General features: G+C 38.1%; 1 protein-coding gene across 5 annotated transcripts in view; it reads right to left on the reverse strand.

Annotated features, from left to right (window-relative positions):
• The window catches only part of LOC129722965 (switch-associated protein 70-like), a 37,956-nt gene that overhangs the window by 1,711 nt on the left and 17,230 nt on the right, over positions 1 to 19,015 (reverse strand). For 3 of the 5 annotated variants that reach the window (XM_055676856.1, XM_055676857.1, XM_055676859.1), the window contains exons 2-3: positions 10,209 to 10,571; positions 8 to 196 (exon numbers count right to left, since the gene is read on the reverse strand). In XM_055676856.1, coding sequence (XP_055532831.1) covers positions 8 to 196; positions 10,209 to 10,307 — 288 coding nt within the window. In that variant the 5' untranslated portion in view covers positions 10,308 to 10,571. Of the gene's footprint in view, positions 1 to 7; positions 197 to 10,208; positions 10,599 to 19,015 lie in introns of all 5 variants that reach the window. The other 2 variants (XM_055676860.1, XM_055676858.1) reach the window with 2 other exon arrangements.

Genomic DNA, 19,015 nt, shown 5'->3' on the forward strand with positions numbered 1-19,015 from the left:
AACAAACCTCATCGATTTTAGTTTCGTAGTTCCGCAGCGCAGATAGCGACAGCTCATTGGACAGTGAGGAAAACACCTCCTGGCCCAGATAGTACAGATAATGGTCAAAGTTCAGCGTTGCCGTGGACCGGAAGTGATCCAAACCTCGCTCGACGCCGTACAGGTCCAGCAGGGTTGCGATGTTTGCGGTCAAAACCTGGAAAATTTGAGACACAGAAAACGTTATAGTCTGTACATTACCGTGAACATCATTTTTAATGTGAATGATTATTTTCTTGGTTCATCAGATTGCATGTAGATTGGTCCATGCGTCGACTAAGTAAGTAGAGTCTTCTCATTCAATCTTGAAAAAAACCATTAAATTGAGTTTCTTCAATCCGTTTTTCTTGTATAAGCAGTGTCTTAATTGTTTTATATTTATATCAAAATATATTGAAAAACAAGAGAAAAAACAACAAATTGACGATAGGAATATAAAAGCGGCAAAATATACAAGAGAAAAGAATCAGGAACGTAAAAAAAAAATATGCAAATAATAAAATCTACGAACCATTTTTAAGCACCTTAAGCTTGCTTCAGAAAGTATTGGAACTAAAACAGTTCGTGTTCATGATCTTTTCTTGCACAAATGAAGCATTTTCTTCATACTTAAAAGAAAAAATACGGATAAAATTATTCGTCATGGTTTCGAAGGAATTCTCGAACCATTCCTGTAATTGGGCGGCGCACACCTTCTTCGTCCACCGTATTGGCTATTTTATTCCAACAGATCTTCATTTAATTGTAGTATTTGACACCTCTTTCCTTTGCCTTGAGTCTACTCCTTATGGTTGGCCAGTATTCCTCGATAGGGCGGAACTGGGGGCAATTGGGTGGGTTTAGGTTTTTTGAAACAAACTGGATACTCTGCATACCATTCTTGAATGATTTTGCTGTATTGACAGTTCTCCGAATCTGGCCAAAACATCAAGTAATGGTCGTACGATCGAATGAAAAGCAAAATTCGTTTTTGGAGACACTCTTTTTGCTATAGTTTCGACGTCATTGTCTTAATGGGTGACATCTATAAATTTGAAAAAATTTGGTCTCCGAAGGACGCTCCGATCGAGTAGAATTCGCCGCCGCACTAAGTTAACCATCTACAAGACGCTGATCAAACCGGTGTCCTCTACGGCCATTAGACATGGACTGTGCTTGTGCAGGTTTTCGACCGGAAGGTGTTGCGTATAATCTTCGGTGGACTGCAGATGGAGAACGGAACATGGAGAAGGCGAATGAACCACGAACGGAGCTGCTTGGGGAGCCTTCTGTCGTCCACACCGCTAAGATTGGCAGAATGTGGTGGGCTGGGCATGTCATAAGAATGTCGGACGACAGCTCGGTAAAGACGGTTCTTGAGACCATCCGTCAGGTACGAGACGGAGAGGAGCACAGCGGGCAAGGTGGAAGACGACTTACGGACCCTACGCAGACTGCAGAACTGGTGGAATGTACACGACTCTCATGTACAGCAATAAATTTGAATTATTTTTTTCTTATGCTGTCAAAAAAAACGGATGTACTAGAACAAAAAACTAGTTTTTTGCGCTCGAAGATACATACATTATGAACAAAAAAATTGAAGAGAAATGGAGAAAGGCATAGAATCGGCTGTTCGACGAAGCTTTGTCAGGATACTAAAACAAAAGCGCTGTAGAATATTCACGTCGACTTTTCGAATGCATATTTTATCTCTACCAATCAACTGTTTGCAGTTCCTTGCTTTTCAGTTGCTGTTGTACACCAAAGAACTCAAAATCTCGAAGAAATCTTCGATTGGGCGACACTTTGAGTAGATTCGTTGGATTGCGTATTTAGTGTACAAATGGAGTCGAACCGAAAAAAAGTCCTCTTTCGTCCAATACTCTGGCCGGTATTACAGTACATTCCTGGCGTATTATTATTGAGGTTTGCAGTAAACACAGTCAAAACCGGAAGATTGTAGCTTTCAAAATGGTTAACTTTTTGTCAAAATTTTTCTAGCAGTTCAGTTAGAACAGCACAATGCGCCTGTGCAACGCTTCCTGTTACGACGTTATTTTGAACAGAACTGTGCATGCATAAACAAAACAAATAATACTGACATGAAGAAGAAGAGAGAGAGAGAGAGAGAGAGCTTTTACATACATATTCTCTCTTTACTCTCTGAGGGTGTTTGTTGTTGAATATCACTCGTTGTTTGCAACGAAAACTTTTCGTTCAACTGTCACAGCTACAAATGCCTTGCCAAATCATAAATTTGTGTACAAATTTGTCGGCGAAAACTGATTTAAATCTGGCTTGAACATCTTCCCGAGCCGTTGACAAAAAAAGATTAACCTGGAATTTGCCCGAAATCAGCCTTGACATAAGTTCCATCGTCTGTCAAAGGACACCCGGTTTCTATGGTCCGGTTTGGCTGTTTGCTAGCTCGAAACGACTATATTCCTTCCCGAAATCGAATTCTCCTCACGGTACTATGGGCAGCACCGAATTTCTTGGCCAAATCACGGTCCGACAGATTGGGATTCCTCTTAATGGTCTTCAAAGTCTTACCACGCAGTTTTCAGTCGACAGTTCCACTCCGATGATTGGCTTGAGGCTTCCGAATCCGTCAATGTTTCCTTATAGCATTTGATAACGCGCCATACGGTATTTCTGGACAATTTTCGCTGTCTAGCTAGCCTAGATGCGGACCACAATGGAGTTTCTAAAAAAAATGTGCACAATTTTTTCCCTTCTTTCGGCTTCTATGTTAAGTGTTTACAAAATGCAGTCGTTTTGCGGAATGTCAAAAATACATAGGTGAAGCTAGCGAAATTCCCGACACGTGGGCGCCAAGAGTTTCCTAATCCGCTCACCAGGAGCGCCACAATATGAGCAAAAGTTTGTTCCAATTCTAAATGAAGCAAGCTTTATTTTGAGAGCAATTCAAAATAAATAATTCAATGCAAACAAAGTTAGATAAAAAAAAACAGAGAGAACAGAAAAGTTAAAAAATAATTGAAAACGAAAATAAGAACAAGAAAACGATAGCAAGCAAATAATAAGATCTAGGTGGCATAAAGTATCAGTGATAATAATTTTGAGTGTAGACCAAAACCGTGCACGAGCAATAAAGCCCGCGGAACGTTCTGAAGCACGTAGTGTTCGATCAATGATGAATGGTTCTAGGCAAACAAAAATAACAGAAAAGTTCTCAAAAAAGATGGAAAACTAACAAAATTCAAGATACGCAACATACGACCAAGCTTAAGAAAATGACTGGATAGCGACACTATGCTGACGACTTTTCTCTCTCTTCACTCCAACAGCCTCATGCGTGAGAGCTCACATACAGCTACAGATTACACAAGGCAAAGAAACTGTCTTGTGTTGCGTATGACAGCTCATTCTTGCGCATGAATTTTGTTCGTTCGGACATGACAGCCTAGTTTGCTCATTTTGAGGATGTCCTGTTCCTGTTGACAGCCTGCTGATCGGCTGCCGCTGTCATCGACTTGCATCTTTTCGTTTCTCCTTTTTCACAGGCCGGTGGCATATTGAATAAAAAGCAAACCGTTTCCATTGTTGATATTGTTCCCCACGTAAGAAAAAACGTGCTTCGCACCATCTCTCTTTCGTTCTTTCATCGACCTTACTGTCGTGAATCATAATCACCTGACATCCCGCTCGGATTCGTGTTGAAGGATGTCGGAAGATTATAAGCTGTCATTTGCGACAGCTTGGAAATACCAACAGACATAAGGAGATGAAAAATAACAGCCTGTATGAAGTTGCATTGTTGCATGTGTGCTGTCGTCAGTTGCTGTTGGACTGTTTACCGAACGTGTGGGGAGCAGAGAGAGCTGTGCAATACAATGAGAGCCGGATCAGTTGAAAATTTGCTGTCATTGTCTTGCAGTCATTTTCATAACACTGCATACGACATTTCGGAGAGGCAGGTTTCGACCAGGAGTATGCTATCGCTGTCAAATCTCAGATATTTGCAGTGTACCCAACATATCAGTGGTCCGCTGACACTAGCGGTACCCGGAAAATGGGCAGTTTACTCTAAAGGGAAGAATTTTCGGGCAACTGCTCCATATGTTGGCCCTATCTATTGATGACAAAATAAAACTAAAAGCGATCAAATTTATCAATTTGATCGCGTAATGTGTATGGAACGGTATTCAATAAGTGAACTGTTATTTATACTGCTTTTTTTAATGCACAGGCTGTAGTATAAACACAAATAATGTGTTAAAACTTTTGTTATGCATACATTTGTTTCAGCTGTATTCTTTCCAATAACAGAAGTGAATTCTATTATTTTAGATAAAATGTAAGAACGATGAAACAGTATATATATGTTTGTACACAAATGCCGCCATATTGCTAACGATGTTCGATACATGATTTCTAGTAGATGTCAACCTCCTGGTTTCGACCACTTACAGTGTGTGTCTGGGGAAGGGGCTAGCGGACTGGAGGGTGATCGGGGGCTAGGACAGGATGTGACAAGAGAAACCAAAAATCACCCAAAGTTCTGTCAAAGTGAAAGCCCTCTCTGATTGGGCGATTTTATTTAGCGCACTGTTAAGTTCTATTATTAGTCGGTATGGTTGGCCGTGCTGCAAAAACTTTTGATATTTTTGGTTTACACTGTTTCTGCATACCAAGTGGATGAACTGTGTTTCGTTCAACAACTTTTCGAAACATTTTCATACACCGGATCTGTGAAAATTAATATTCGAAATATTAATCATGTTTTTTCAACTACTTATGGTGAACGATTGCAGATTCAATTCAAGAAAAGCAAGAGGAATAAGTTGTAATTATAACTAGTTTAAATAAATCCCAAATATAAAGCAAAGCCTTGGTGCTACATCCCGTATCAGAACTTGACCTTCTGTTTATTTTACACAGACTTCGCAGCCAACTGTTAGATGAACAGGACAATTGCGGGGCTAGCGCTACGATCCTACTGACACCAACACAGTCTCTCCCGAGCCGGGACTCGAAGTCGTCGTGGACTGGCTTATTAGGCCAGCATCGTACCTCAAGACCAGCTGGAATTTAAAAAAAAAAATCCAAAATATATCTTCAAATCAATTCAAGATTCATTAAGTAACCATTATCAAGTAACTAATTATAATTGTAACCCAGAACTTGAAAAATCCTAGGTATTGAAATTTCCTTTATTAAATAATTTTGTCGACACTGGCAAGCGTCGTGCCGAAAAATTAATCGAACCCGAGCCTGACTCGAACCCGAAAATTTTATTTTTATTAAACCCGAACCGGAAATTGTAAAACCTGGACCCGAGATTTTCTTTTGGGTCGATTTTTTATACCAATTTGAGCCTGTCCTAAAGCTTTGAACCTTGAATGGTTTTTACAGTTGCATGATACATCATTTTCTTATAATTATGCATAATTAGCAGGAAATTGTGAATCTTACAACACTAAATAAAGGCGTAGCGTATATACTATCCGGATATCCGGATTTTTTTTTCTGTCTTTTAGGCCCGTTCGAATGAAATTTAGTAACCTACTTTTTTCCTTATCGATTCTATCATATCCTCCTGCAGGCTATCACTCTAACAGCGTTGACGTGCTATAGTCTATGATATTATCGAAGCTTCAGACGAGAGGTTATTAAATCTGGAGAGAAGATTTTGTGTGAAAGAGGCTGAGAATAAACTCATACTTAAAGTCCTTTTTGCGCACGAATGGTTTGGTTCTACTAAGATTCGAACCTATCACCATTCGCTTGTCAAAGCTGACTCTGTAACCTTGCGGCTACGAAGCTCGACTATTTATCACATATTCCAGAGAGAAAACTTCAGTTAAGTTCTCAAAAAACATTTGATTTAACATTTGTTCTTTTCTAAGTGCTTCTCATTCTCTCTTATTTGACGTTTTTAAGACACTATTGATGACGAAATTTTCTCAGATTTTCAACGAAATCAACAAAATTAGGCTAGCTATCATACTTTTTGTGGTAGACCTCGTTAAAGGCAAACATAACCGAAAACTGAAAAGGTGAATAAATCGGCAGTAATTAAATTTTGGCCATATGCGTAGAAGGATTTTTTTCATCAAATAGGGTCCTCCATCACCTCTTGAAGGATCAAAAACCGCTCCAAAATGAATAAAATGACTTCTTTCACGTCGAAACTGAAAAATCCAAAATTTTGAGTCAATCATGCAACCCCCTTCTATTGCTGGGCCCAGTGGAATTACAGCTAAACTAAAAGAGTTTTTTCATCAAATAGGGTCTTCTATCACCCCTTAGAAGATTTTAAGTGAGTCCCCTAACGCAAATTCCCCAGGCGTGAAAAATAGGCATTTCATGAGAAATAATATCAAATTTGGGCTCAGCGTCTCAAAACTATATTGAACCATGTATTTTCCTAGATTTGAGGACATTTTTTTCACTTGGGCAACATTCATATGAAGTCGCCTCACTGTGCAGTGCCTGACCGCAACAGCATTCTATTGTTAGTTGGTTCAAATCGTTGAGAACAAACCAGAAAGTTGAACAACTTTGTGCTCTATTGGAATGAACCACACACAATTTTGCGCGGCCCGAACAGAGGTTTTGCTGCCTGTTGATTAACTGGTACTTAAAATAAATAAGCTAATTATGTTTCTACAATCATCCGGCTGAACAACATATAAACCGAAAACAGCTAAATGGAAACGGGTAGGAATTATATATAATCGTATCACCTAAATCCAATGTACCCTTGCATGCTAACAAAAATCCCCTTCCTGTGACCTTTGGGGAGATGCAGAGGTTAATATGGTCGCCGCTCAGCTACGGTCACGCTAACAACCTCCTCCCCCTCAACCCGATTGCAAGGACGTATGTATCCAAAATGCATTATTCCTGATTCTTCACGTTTAAATTAGGTGAAATGATTAAAATTGCATATAAAAAATTAAATGTTTTACGACGCGAAGGACTACCTAGTATACTATGGTTTTCCGGATTTCCGTTCCCGCGTGAAAAAGGACTTTTTTGAGTTGCAAATATAACGAAGAAAACCCCTAAAATGTTCGAACCTCGTTTGAAATTGATAAAGGTCTATCTAGAGACCAAAATGCAATATTTTAAATTTTGAATGTTTACACCGAAAACTGTGATTTTTTTTTTTGGAAAACTGATATATGATCCCTCATGGTCTTAAACGGAGAACATGATTGAAATGAGGTCGATTTCTTGTACCGTTTTTTAGTAATCGAGAAAAGCAACCCTCATAGAAAACCGAGTAAAAAAAGACCTTACTGTAGTTAAAACGTCTCTTATTAAATAAAAAATATTACATGCTTTGATATATTTCTTAAACATGATGAAAATTTTGTACAGCGGATCATAGCGAGCCGTGACCGCGAAGAGACGTACTTTTTTCGAGAGGTCACGCCCTAGAACCTAGTGCGTCAGTCTTCAAAGACTTCAATGATGTTTTTTCGTAAGGAAACGGAGAAATGGTAAACCCGGCGAGGAATTACTCTGCGGCAGTTCGACCCCCTTCCAAGGCGACTAGGGGCACTCAAACCTCACAGAACCTGTTAAAAACTAGCTATAGGCGAGCTTTGTGTTGACCAGTGTTATTTTTCACAAGAAAAAAGAGTTAATTTCTTTTACATTTTTTAAATATGTAGTATATATTTGAAGATGTATTGGCGGATAGAAGATGTCAACTAAAAACTGAACATGGCAAATCGAACTAAAGAAATTACTGGGGCGAAAAATGAAAAATCCGAATAGCATGGGTAAAAGGCTCGATGACAATACCAACAGGACGCTAATTATTAGCGACTAGTTGAACGTTCCCGGCGATGCTCGGGATCGAAAGTTTCAAAATTAGGAATCATTTTTTATAATTCATTGCATTATTAGCACAACTCACTTCAAAAAGATTCTTTAACATTCTGAGAACGCACAGAACGGAAATACCCATATTGGATTGCATTTTGTGATTTGGGGATGTTTTACAGAAACTGGAAGTCGCCATTTTGGATTTCAAAATGACGTATGGAGTTCGAAGGTTTCGGAAGTATTGAAATGGTTGGCCAAATACCACTTTTGATTATTTTCCTGAAACCAGAAGTCGTTATTTTGGAAAATGTTATGTGGGGTCATCCCAGTTCCGGATATATTAGGGTGATAACCGGATATTCGTCAATCGTTCACAGTAAAACCTCTTTTTATGTAACTTTTAGAAGAAAGAAATCAAAGTAATAAGAATTTAGCGTGACCATTCATGCTTAGTTCTCCTCTATAATCATATCTGAAGAGATAACATGTGAATTGTTATAACGAAAATGTTTGTTGGTGTCCCAGGAACAGGTCTGAGAAGAAGTTAACGTTTTAATCCACATAACTACGTAGAAATTAAAAAAAAAGATTAAACCAATGAAATGCGGCCTTTCCTCCAGCCAAATGTCCCAAGATCTAGTTTTGGTAAAAGTAAAAAAGTATTTCGAATCCCGTAATGTGTTACTATTCACAAAACTACGAAAACATCAGAAATGTAATTTTTTTCTGCCCGACTCGCACCAAATTAAAGCATAAATTCTTCTGCAAGAAAATGTTTGCAGATGTTGAAGGAACAACGAACATTTTGTTGAAAAAAAAAATTTTATTTACAGGCGAATTGAGCTCTTGCTCAAAAAGTCAAAATTTTGCTTGTATTATATGTATAATAGATATAAATTTTAAAAAGAGTATTTTAATGTGTTTTTCTGTATGCAGAAAATTATCTTCAAACATACGCAGTTTTTAAAGTAATATTTCAACTTTCAGCAATAAGATATCTATTACTTTTCCTCAAATTTCTTTCCTGAACATTAACAAACATTTCAATGAAGAACAATTACATATCATAGCTTTGAATTTCGATTGAGTTCAAATATTTAAATATTTGAATTTCAAATAATCAGATACCTATTATTTTTTCCCTCAAATATCTTTCCCAAACACAACGAACATTTTATTATAGTAAAAATCGCAGATCACTGCTTCGAATCTTGATTTAGAGGCAAATTAAGCATAAAAGTCATGATTTTGCATGTTTCACGTAGTTTTGTGAATAATTTCTCGAGTTTTAGTAATTAGATACCTATTATTTTTTCTCAAATATCTTTCTTAAACATCAACGAACATTTTAATCAAAAACAGAATCACATGTCATCGCTTTGAGTTTTGATTTGGAGACGAATCAAGCATAAAAAGTCATAATTTTGCATGTTTTACGTAGTTTTGTGAATAATATCTCAAGTTCAGATATCTATTATTTTTCCCCAAATGTCTTTCCCGAACATTAACAAACATTTCAGTGAAAAAAGAATCATATGTCATCGCTTTGAATTTTGATTTAGAGGCAAATTTAGCACAGAAAGTCATAATTTTGCATGTTTATCGCAGTTTCGTGAATAATATCTCATGTTTAAGTAATTAGATAGGTACTTATTATTTTTTCTCAAATGTCTTTCTTAAACATCAACGAACATTTTAATGAAAAAAGAATCACATGTCATCGCTTTGAATTTTGATTTGGAGAAGAATTAAGTATAAAAAGTCATAATTTCGCACGTTTTACGTAGTTTTGTGTATAATATCTCCAGTTTTAGTGATTAGATACTAATTATTTTTTCTCAAATGTATTTCCTGAACATTAACAAACATTTTTGTGAAAAAAAAATCATATGTTATCGCTTTGAATTTTGATTTAAAAGGCATATTTAGCACATAAAATCATAGTTTTGCATGTTTTACGTAGTTTTGTGAATAATATCTCAAGTTTTAGTAATTAGACACCTATTATTTTTTCTCAAATGTCTTTCCTGAACATCAGCGAACATTTTCATGTTAAAAAAACCTACATGTCACCGCTTATTATTTTTGATTTAGAACGAACCAAAATGATGATTGCTGTACACCTCAGAGACTGAGGGAATAATATCAATAAGATCAAGCGTTACGGAATTCCATTTTTATATAGTAGATAGAAGAACAAAAAATGAGAAGGAACAACTTGTTCTGAACAAAGAATATTAGATTGGGAAGCAAAATTCTGTACATCAAATAGATGCAGATTTTATTACTTCCATAGGAGCATGACCGTTCAGAGGAAAATATATTGCATACACACTAATAATAATGATTTTGTACAAAAAATTTTAAAAAAATTAACTTACCTTAAGTTTAGATTTCCCCACGAATCCGGAAGTGTCCTGCTGCAGGGCTCGAAACGCATGCCAGATGCTGTTGGTAACGTTCTTCAGAAGTGTCGTCATTCTTACTCCACTAGCGTAGGGTGTGTTGTTACGTACTAAAATAACACGGCAGAAGCACTGTTCATCGTACAACGCTAAAGGTTCGGGTTGTTCACTGTCACTACTTATCGCGTACCCTCTGCTCACTACTGCACGGTTACTAAGTACGCATTTCTTTTCACAGTTTGCTCAATTTTTTTGGGCCACACACTTTGCATACATTTCAATTGTTCTATGTTTGTAAAAAATTCTCACCACTCTTTGTTAGGGGTCTTACTTCATTAACTTCAAACAGAATAGATAATGCAGATACTTTGCAGATGAATGAATAGGTCTACTTTGTACACACTACATAACTTGTTGGACCTTAAGCGTTAAACCACGTGCGTTGGCTTTTTTTCTGTTACCTTGATTCCCATCTACCTACTCATTGTCTCACCGCACAGTTTGTAACTACCTAGTAGGGGAGAACCGTACAAGACGCACCAGTTGGGTAAGATGGCCCACGCTATTAATTCCCCAAAATACTTACACATGTGGCTTTTTATGACGAAATTCATCGCTTTTCTCATAAAAACCCAGCTTCTCTACAGTTCTTAATGAAAAAGTGTGCCATAATGACTGAAATATTCGAAAAACTGTGCAATTGGCTGTGGCTCTGTCCAACATGTAACTATTCATGAATTTTATTTAAGCTTTTATGATTAACTGACTAGTAAATAATACAAAAAACTATGGTTCCCCTAGCCTTTACACTTTTGGAGTTTATAATGCTATGAGTATTTCAAATTATTTCACTAACTTTCATCAACTTTTACCTAAAAACAAACAAAATTAAAATTGGGGCAGAATGCACTATGAAGAGCTTGCAGGAGATTGCTTGACAACTAAGAGCATGTTCCATTATTTATGATTTTACTTTCGAGACTTCAAGTGCTTCTCGCTTCGCGTGCTGATATCTGCTAGTGGCATATTAGCCTACTGCTTTGGAGCATACTGACCTTTGTTGTGGTGCGTTTTGGTCACGGGCTTGTTTGGCGGCAGTGGTAATTTTTACCAAAAAAAGACAATGAAATCGAGTATTTTAAAGTAAACTTCGTCATGAACATGCAATAAATAGATCCTACAATCTTCCTACTCGTACAATGTCGCTTTGGAATGATTTGAAGCGCGGTAATTCGCGCAAATGCTTAACTGGTGCGTTTTGTACAATCCTACCCTATAAGGGGGCTTAATCGCAACAACCGATTAACGTTCTAGTGATTGTTGGCAATTGCATACAGTCCATTTGTTCGCTCCGCGAAACAGTTTGTTTACCTTTGAGTTTGAAATTCCCACTGATGGTGAATTTTGAAAACTAAATATTTACCACAAACAGTAAATAGATTGTACACAGTTGAGCGGAGTGGATTTGAACAGTGAGTCGATATATTCGACGATGCTATTGATGGATGTTAATCGTAATATTCATTATGTTTTAAAAGCTACATTTTTAAAAAGAGCAATTAATTTTTATTTTCACTACTTTGACCTCTGTTTTGTTCCGTTCTTGAATAAAATTCAAGAACTTTTTGAATACGGTAGTGAAAATAAGGTAGTGAGATTCAATCGAAATTCCGTTGGAGGTGGTTTAGTCTCATAGTTCTCAATTATGCAAAGATATGCAAGTGTAATCCAACCAAAGCCGTAAATTCAAAGTTCGCAAAACAAAAGCTCTGGCGTCGTCTACCGTCATAATTTTCGAAGATAATTGCCGTCACCAAGCTCCAAAAATGGATTGACAAAGCAACCGACGCGTCAGTGTTTCATACAGATTTCACCCAAAATGTCCAAATATATTCGCGCACAGTCTTTGATACTGCGTGTCACCACTACATTCGTGGCAAAGACGTAATAAACAAAAAAATAATCATTTGTAAGTTAGTTGCATATTCTCTCCTCCTTATTCTTGAAAGTTGAATGTCCTCAGCTCCAAATAAAAACATTTTTTTAAATTTATTTGGAGAAAAAACGCATATCGATTACCGATCCCGCGATCACACAAATCTCAGTGAAATGGGGCCACCAAACCCGCGCTTATACTGATCGCGTGTCCAGCGCAACTTAACGTCCAATTGATGAACGACGAATATGGGGTGAAATGGGCGGAGGCGTACGGCTTAGAAATTGCTTCGCAGTTGTCAACCAACAACAGCTTGGGCAGAGGTGTCGATCGAAACCGGATCGAACCGACCCAAAAATGGCAACCTTTGCGCTGGGCCCGCAACAGTAACCAACAATACACAAAGCACCAAAGGGTATCGCATGAACTGTCGCTCTTCTTTTGGCCAATGACCGCGTGCGCAGATATCGATCGCTCGATCGCGCGAGACTTCGTGAGTCATTTCGAAGCGAGCACCAGTGTAAACAAACGACATCACAGAGCCAAGTGCCCTTAAGAGGAAGCACACGACCGGCTCAAGGGAGAATCGTTCGCACCAGGAACGACCTTGACCACGGTGGCGGCAACGCGCTCAACAGTATAGTATATATTCGCAGTTAGTTGAAGCCGAAGTCGACGATGATGCTGATGATGGCGCCTGCCGGTACATAACGGCCTCAATGACGCCACAGAGCAGCAAAGTGAAATATATGACTTTATGCCCATATATGCAAGCCGGGGTAATATCATCGTGCAAAGCTCCCGCCGGAAGCCCGAACGATCTCGCGCGATGGATTGGATATACGCCTGGCAATGTCAAGGGTAGATTCTGTTGTTTGCGCCATTTCGGTTTCGTGTGACAGACAAATAGCGCTGTCACGACTGCGCCTTTTGTGCGGCTACTTATTTATGATAATTGTATAATGGGCTATAATTTGCAAAGTTGGTTGATCGGAAAAACCATTTGCGCATTAATCCGGCCAAAAGAAGAATAGTTTACTATAACAGCTAGAACAGTTTATCGGACAAATCAGCCGTAATGGACTAGTAAGGTTCTAACCAATATAAATGAATATCACATCAATCCCAAATCTGTAAAAGTTTCACAATAAAAATTGAGTAATATTTAGTAATGCTTTCAACTCATCGCTGTCAGCATATGACACTCCACCGAAGATTTTGTCATTGTTCTCTATTGTTCTTCGTCCGATTATTTTAGTAGAATCAAAAGGAAACATCACCCTCGATTGATTTTTCGTCCATCTTTCGGCTTTGATGGAGAACTATACTTTTCACAATACTTTTCTTATTTCATATTATTGCTTGGATTTTCGGCTCATCAGTCTTTAAGCTGAACTAAACGAAGTACTGCCTCTTTTCCTTCAACGTTTCGACAATATATTTTGTCTTTATCAAGAAGTCTACAAAAAACAAAGCAGAGATGTGTTTTCCCTATTTTAAAACCTTTTCCGAATGTCTGGTACTTACTAAAGCTTTTCGTTTTGTTTTCATTTGTAACTTATATAATACATAATTAACTGTGGTCTGTTTGCGTTTATCACATAAAATGGAACTATTTTAAATAATTTTTGTCATTGAATAATCTAAAAAAACTTGTACTCGGAAAAACATTATTTATGGTCACAATTGTTAATCTTCTACTAGTGTGATTGTCAGTTTCATGACGTCTATGAATTTTATGTTGTTTATTATTGTTTTTTACTGTGTTAAACACACCTGCATAAATAGAACTTAACCCGTCTGTATCACTTTTCTTGTTAACTGTATTGTTGTTCGTTGCTATGTGGCATATTTCCAGAATCGGTAGTGCTGTTGTGTTTCTGTGTTGGTCGAGTATTTTAACATTGTTAAGATCAAATGTGTGTTGGGTTCTAATACAGTGGTGCAAGAGTGCTGTCTTTTCACTTAGTGTTGCGAATTGTGGATCCTTTATGTCGGTGCCTGTGTCAACAAGTTTCTGCAGTGCATTCAAGTTCGATCTGTGTCCGCTAATTCGTGTTTTTAACTTATTGATGCTTGATTGCATACTCAAACAGCTTAAAATCAAAGTGCCGTTCATCAAAAAATATGTCGACGATTTAGTCACTGCCATTCCACTCGATCAGCTTGACTACGTGCTCAAGATTTTTAATAGCTACAACCCTAACATCCAGTTTACCTGTGAAACAGAGGAAAACAACCGGTTACCTTTTCTTGACATGCTACTTGTCAGACACGATGATCAACATATATCGACGGAATGGTACCAAAAACCGATTGCAAGTGGCCGTTTTCTAAACTATTTTTCGGCGCATCCACCTCACCAAAAAATAAACATGGCCATCAATTTTATTAGTAGAGTGAACAGGTTGTCCACCGGCCTATCGGAGTCGGCAAAAGTCAACATAATGGATCAACATTTGAAGCTGAACGACTACCCTAAGACACTGCGACATCGCCTGATCAACCAGAGAAACTGTAGGAGTACCGAGCAACATAGTTCCAACCAATCGCCGAGTGAACACCTGGAATACACTTACCGGTCAATAGCATACATTCCGTATCTCACCGATAAGATCAGTAAGTTCCTGAAAAACGATTACAAAACAGTTAGGTTAGCCACACGAAAGACAAACATGGCCAAACAATATTATACACAAACAAAAGATAAAATAGCAAAAGACGACCACACCAATGTTATTTATAGTATTTCATGCAACGACTGCAGTTCACAATATATTGGCATGACTACAAATAAGTTAAAAACACGAATTAGCGGACACAGATCGAACTTGAATGCACTGCAGAAACTTGTTGACACAGGCACCGACATAGAAGATCCACAATTCGCAACACTAAGTGAAAAGACAGCACTCTTGCACCACTGTATTAGAACCCAACACACATTTGATCTTAACAATGTTAAAATACTCGACCAACACAGAAACACAACAGCACTACCGATTCTGGAAATATGCCACATAGCAACGAACAACAATACAGTTAATAAGAAAAGTGATACAGACGGGTTAAGTTCTATTTATGCAGGTGTGTTTAACACAGTAAAAAACAATAATAAACAACATAAAATTCATAGACGTCATGAAACTGACAATCATGCGCACTCAGACAATCTGATCTAGATAAGCTTTCGACAACACACTAGTAGAAGATTAACAATTGTGACCATAAATAATGTTTTTCCGAGTACAAGTTTTTTTAGATTATTCAATGACAAAAATTATTTAAAATAGTTCCATTTTATGTGATAAACGCAAACAGACCACAGTTAATTATGTATTATATAAGTTACAAATGAAAACAAAACGAAAAGCTTTAGTAAGTACCAGACATTCGGAAAAGGTTTTAAAATAGGGAAAACACATCTCTGCTTTGTTTTTTGTAGACTTCTTGATAAAGACAAAATATATTGTCGAAACGTTGAAGGAAAAGAGGCAGTACTTCGTTTAGTTCAGCTTAAAGACTGATGAGCCGAAAGTCCAAGCAATAATAGATACACGTCACAGTCGATAGCATTCACGTTACTTTTCTTATTTATTTTAAATTATTTTAAAAACAGCATAATAAAAGTACTTCGAAGCTGCAAAAAAATCAAAACGTAAAGCGAGTCTGAACTTCACTAAGTAATCTCGCTAAGCTTTTCTTCATAATTGGTGATTACCAATGGTCGTCTAGTAGAAGATTGTTTTCAGTGGGTTCAGTGGAAAATTTGCAAACTTGATTACCAAATTAGACTCTTTTTCAGTTTGCTACTGTCCTTGGTGATAAATTACACATTTTTTCGGAACACAAAAACAAGATTTTTAAAAACAATCAGCATGTAGCTGAACTTGCCCAGTGCAAATACAAAATCCAGACCGCCCCGCTAAGCGTCGTCGTGCCGAGCCAGAGACTCAAAACGAACCGGCTTTTGGCACCAGACACATTTAAAATATTGACAGGCTATTGGCTGATTCTTCACCTGATTTGCTATGGGTATACCTTTCGCGTTTTCACCCCACCGTGACCGTTGGTCAGGGATGGATTAGAGACTTAGGTTCACCCGCCACTTTTGGCGCAACAGCGCCGGACACTGTTTCAATGCAAGCATCTGCAATAGAGGAACCCTAACCAATCGAGACTGATCGATCGACACCGGGATGCAGCGATGCTAACCTTTTTTTAAGAAAAACTGGAAGAATTAAAATTAAAAAACTGGAGAAAACTGGAAATAAAAGTTTGAGGCTTCTGCGGAAATTTGTTTGATTTTCGGTTCAAACATAGTGCGTAAATAACAATTATATACATACATTGCACCGTTACTTCATGTGAATAAAAAGATGGAAGAGACAATGCATTGCCATTTTGATTTTTTAGTGATGTAGATTACAGTCACTAGGTATAAAGTCTGGTGTACTCGAAATTTTGAAGATGCGATTTTGACGTAGGACTACGTCTAACCGCACTATATTGAGATACATTCTGAGAAAACTAAAAACCAAGGTGTAACGCCGGAATGAAAGATTTCAAACGGTAATACTTGTGTAACCACATGATGGATTACAATGATCAATATGTCGTTGGATTGATAAAATGATGGACATTTTTGTGATACTTCAGTGATCATTATTACTTAATTGTTCAACAGTGAAAATTAGTGAAAACTTTCAAGATCGAATTTCCCCTACAATGAACCAATCACGTGCGCGCATGCCTGGCACAGACTTCATGAGTAGACACAAACCATGGCGCATGTAAACGTAAAATTGATTCTTGAAATGCCACGTCGTGATTGATTTTTTGTTACGCTTTCGGACATTTTAAACAACTATTCCATTTAAAATACAGCTTCGAAAAAGTATGAATATCCTTGGTTGGATGAAATTGAATTAACTATTCTTATACATTTTTCAAAAGTCTTGAAAAAGACTGTTTCTGAACTGCTTAATAAAGTTGTGTGCTAGGCTTCGGCAGATTCCTTCGCTGCAGCAAATTTGTTTACTACAAGTACTGCCCTTCCAAGCATAGTTGTCCCAGCGTGCATAAGTTTTGTGTAGAACATGGGACTACCATGATTGGAACGGCAGAGTAGCCTTTCGACAGCCCATCACTTTCATCACAACTATTTTTCTCCGTCTCCAGTGTTAGCGCCATGAATCAGTCAAATGATTAGAGTTCGTTGTCTAATCCGAACAGGAACATCCACCGTTCCACTAGCTCCAAACAGAAATGCTGCGACCGCGACGCGCCCAGGTCTAGCTGAAAATGCGAAATGACTGAACGCGCGGACGATTTTTTTTCCTTTTATACTCGCACACTGGCAACTAATAAGCTCCGCCTGGTTTAATTTTTCTTTCATTTCCTTAGCTGCATATGTTCCCGCAATCACACGCAATGAGCAATTATCTCAAGCAATCTGCGGCAGGACAAATGAATCCAATTTAAGTTTTAATTTATGACGGCTTGCCACTGCCCGTAAAAACCCCCAGAAACGATTTTAAAACACTAATAGTCATGGAATTCGATTTCCGTCTAACATTACAACAGTAATGCTGCCGGTTGAAACAAGCTAGCGCACCGTTTCTGAAGTAAAACGAACCTGTTATTATTCACTGTCCATTCACTGGGCTCGAAAATCCCATCGTTGAGTAAAATTGAATTAACTTTCTTTATAAATTTAATAAAAGTCTTGAAAAAGACTGTTTGTGAACTGCGTGTTAAAGTTGTCCAAACAGCAACATCGGGAGTCCGCTAACTGCAAACAGAAATGCTGCGACCGCGACGCGCACAGGTCTAGCTGAAAATGCGAAATGACTGAACGCGCGGACGATTTTTTTCCTTTTATACTCGCACACTGGCAACTAATAAGCTCCGCCCGGTTTGATTTTTCTTTCATTTCCTTAGCTGCATGTTTTCGCATCAGAAAATATCACTTGTAATGTCAATCACTCCCAATATCCTGTAGCACAGCTGACTCATTCATTTTTAATCTAGCTTCCAGTGAGTGAGCGTGTATATTTATCGCTATGTCGCAGTGGTTACAGGCGTTATATATGCGGAATCACCGGAAACGCGTCCGTGAACAAGTAGAAGAAATAACAGTGAAACTAAAAAGCGTGAGCCTGCTTTGACGGGAGCAGAGCGCATCAGGCAGTACCGTAAGAGAAGGCGAGAAGCTGAGGGCATTCCGACAGAAGCTGTTGCTGGTCCGTCGCATAGAGGAAATAGTCCTTCGCGTGATGTATTGAATCATTCACATGAACGGGCAGGTGAGCTTGACGTGATTTTCGATTTGTAATTTCTAAATTCAAACCTAAATTAATTACTAAATTATAAATCACGGAAACGAACAAATGTTTGGTGTTTTTAACAAGACAAGAACGAGCCAGTATTGTCATTCGCTGGGTGAGGGTAGGGAGAAGCTTTGTGCTGGATATGTCGTTGCAATGAAACCTAATGAAAATAGAGCGGTGAAGAAATTGAAATCAATGATTTGAGCATGTAAAAATCAAAGATGTGGTAATTCTAGTTTTCTTTCCTCTTGCTCACTGTGTTGTGTGTCAATGAACGATTACTCGGAGTAGTCCTACGTCAATAATGCGGTTGTGTGTCAGATATAACCTTCTACTTTTTTAAAAACTGGAGATATTCAACCTTTAGCTGTTTCGCTGGCGTGGCAAAAAAACTGGAGATATCCAGGAAAACCTGGAGGGTTGGCAACGCTGCCGGGATGCATCGATGTTGGCACCATGGATGCTCCCTAACTCCCCGCCGCAGTTGAGCAATTCCAGTCAGCGGTCAGCAGCCG

The sequence above is a fragment of the Wyeomyia smithii genome, chromosome 2, assembly GCF_029784165.1.
Source record: "Wyeomyia smithii strain HCP4-BCI-WySm-NY-G18 chromosome 2, ASM2978416v1, whole genome shotgun sequence".
Lineage (NCBI taxonomy): Eukaryota > Metazoa > Arthropoda > Insecta > Diptera > Culicidae > Wyeomyia > Wyeomyia smithii.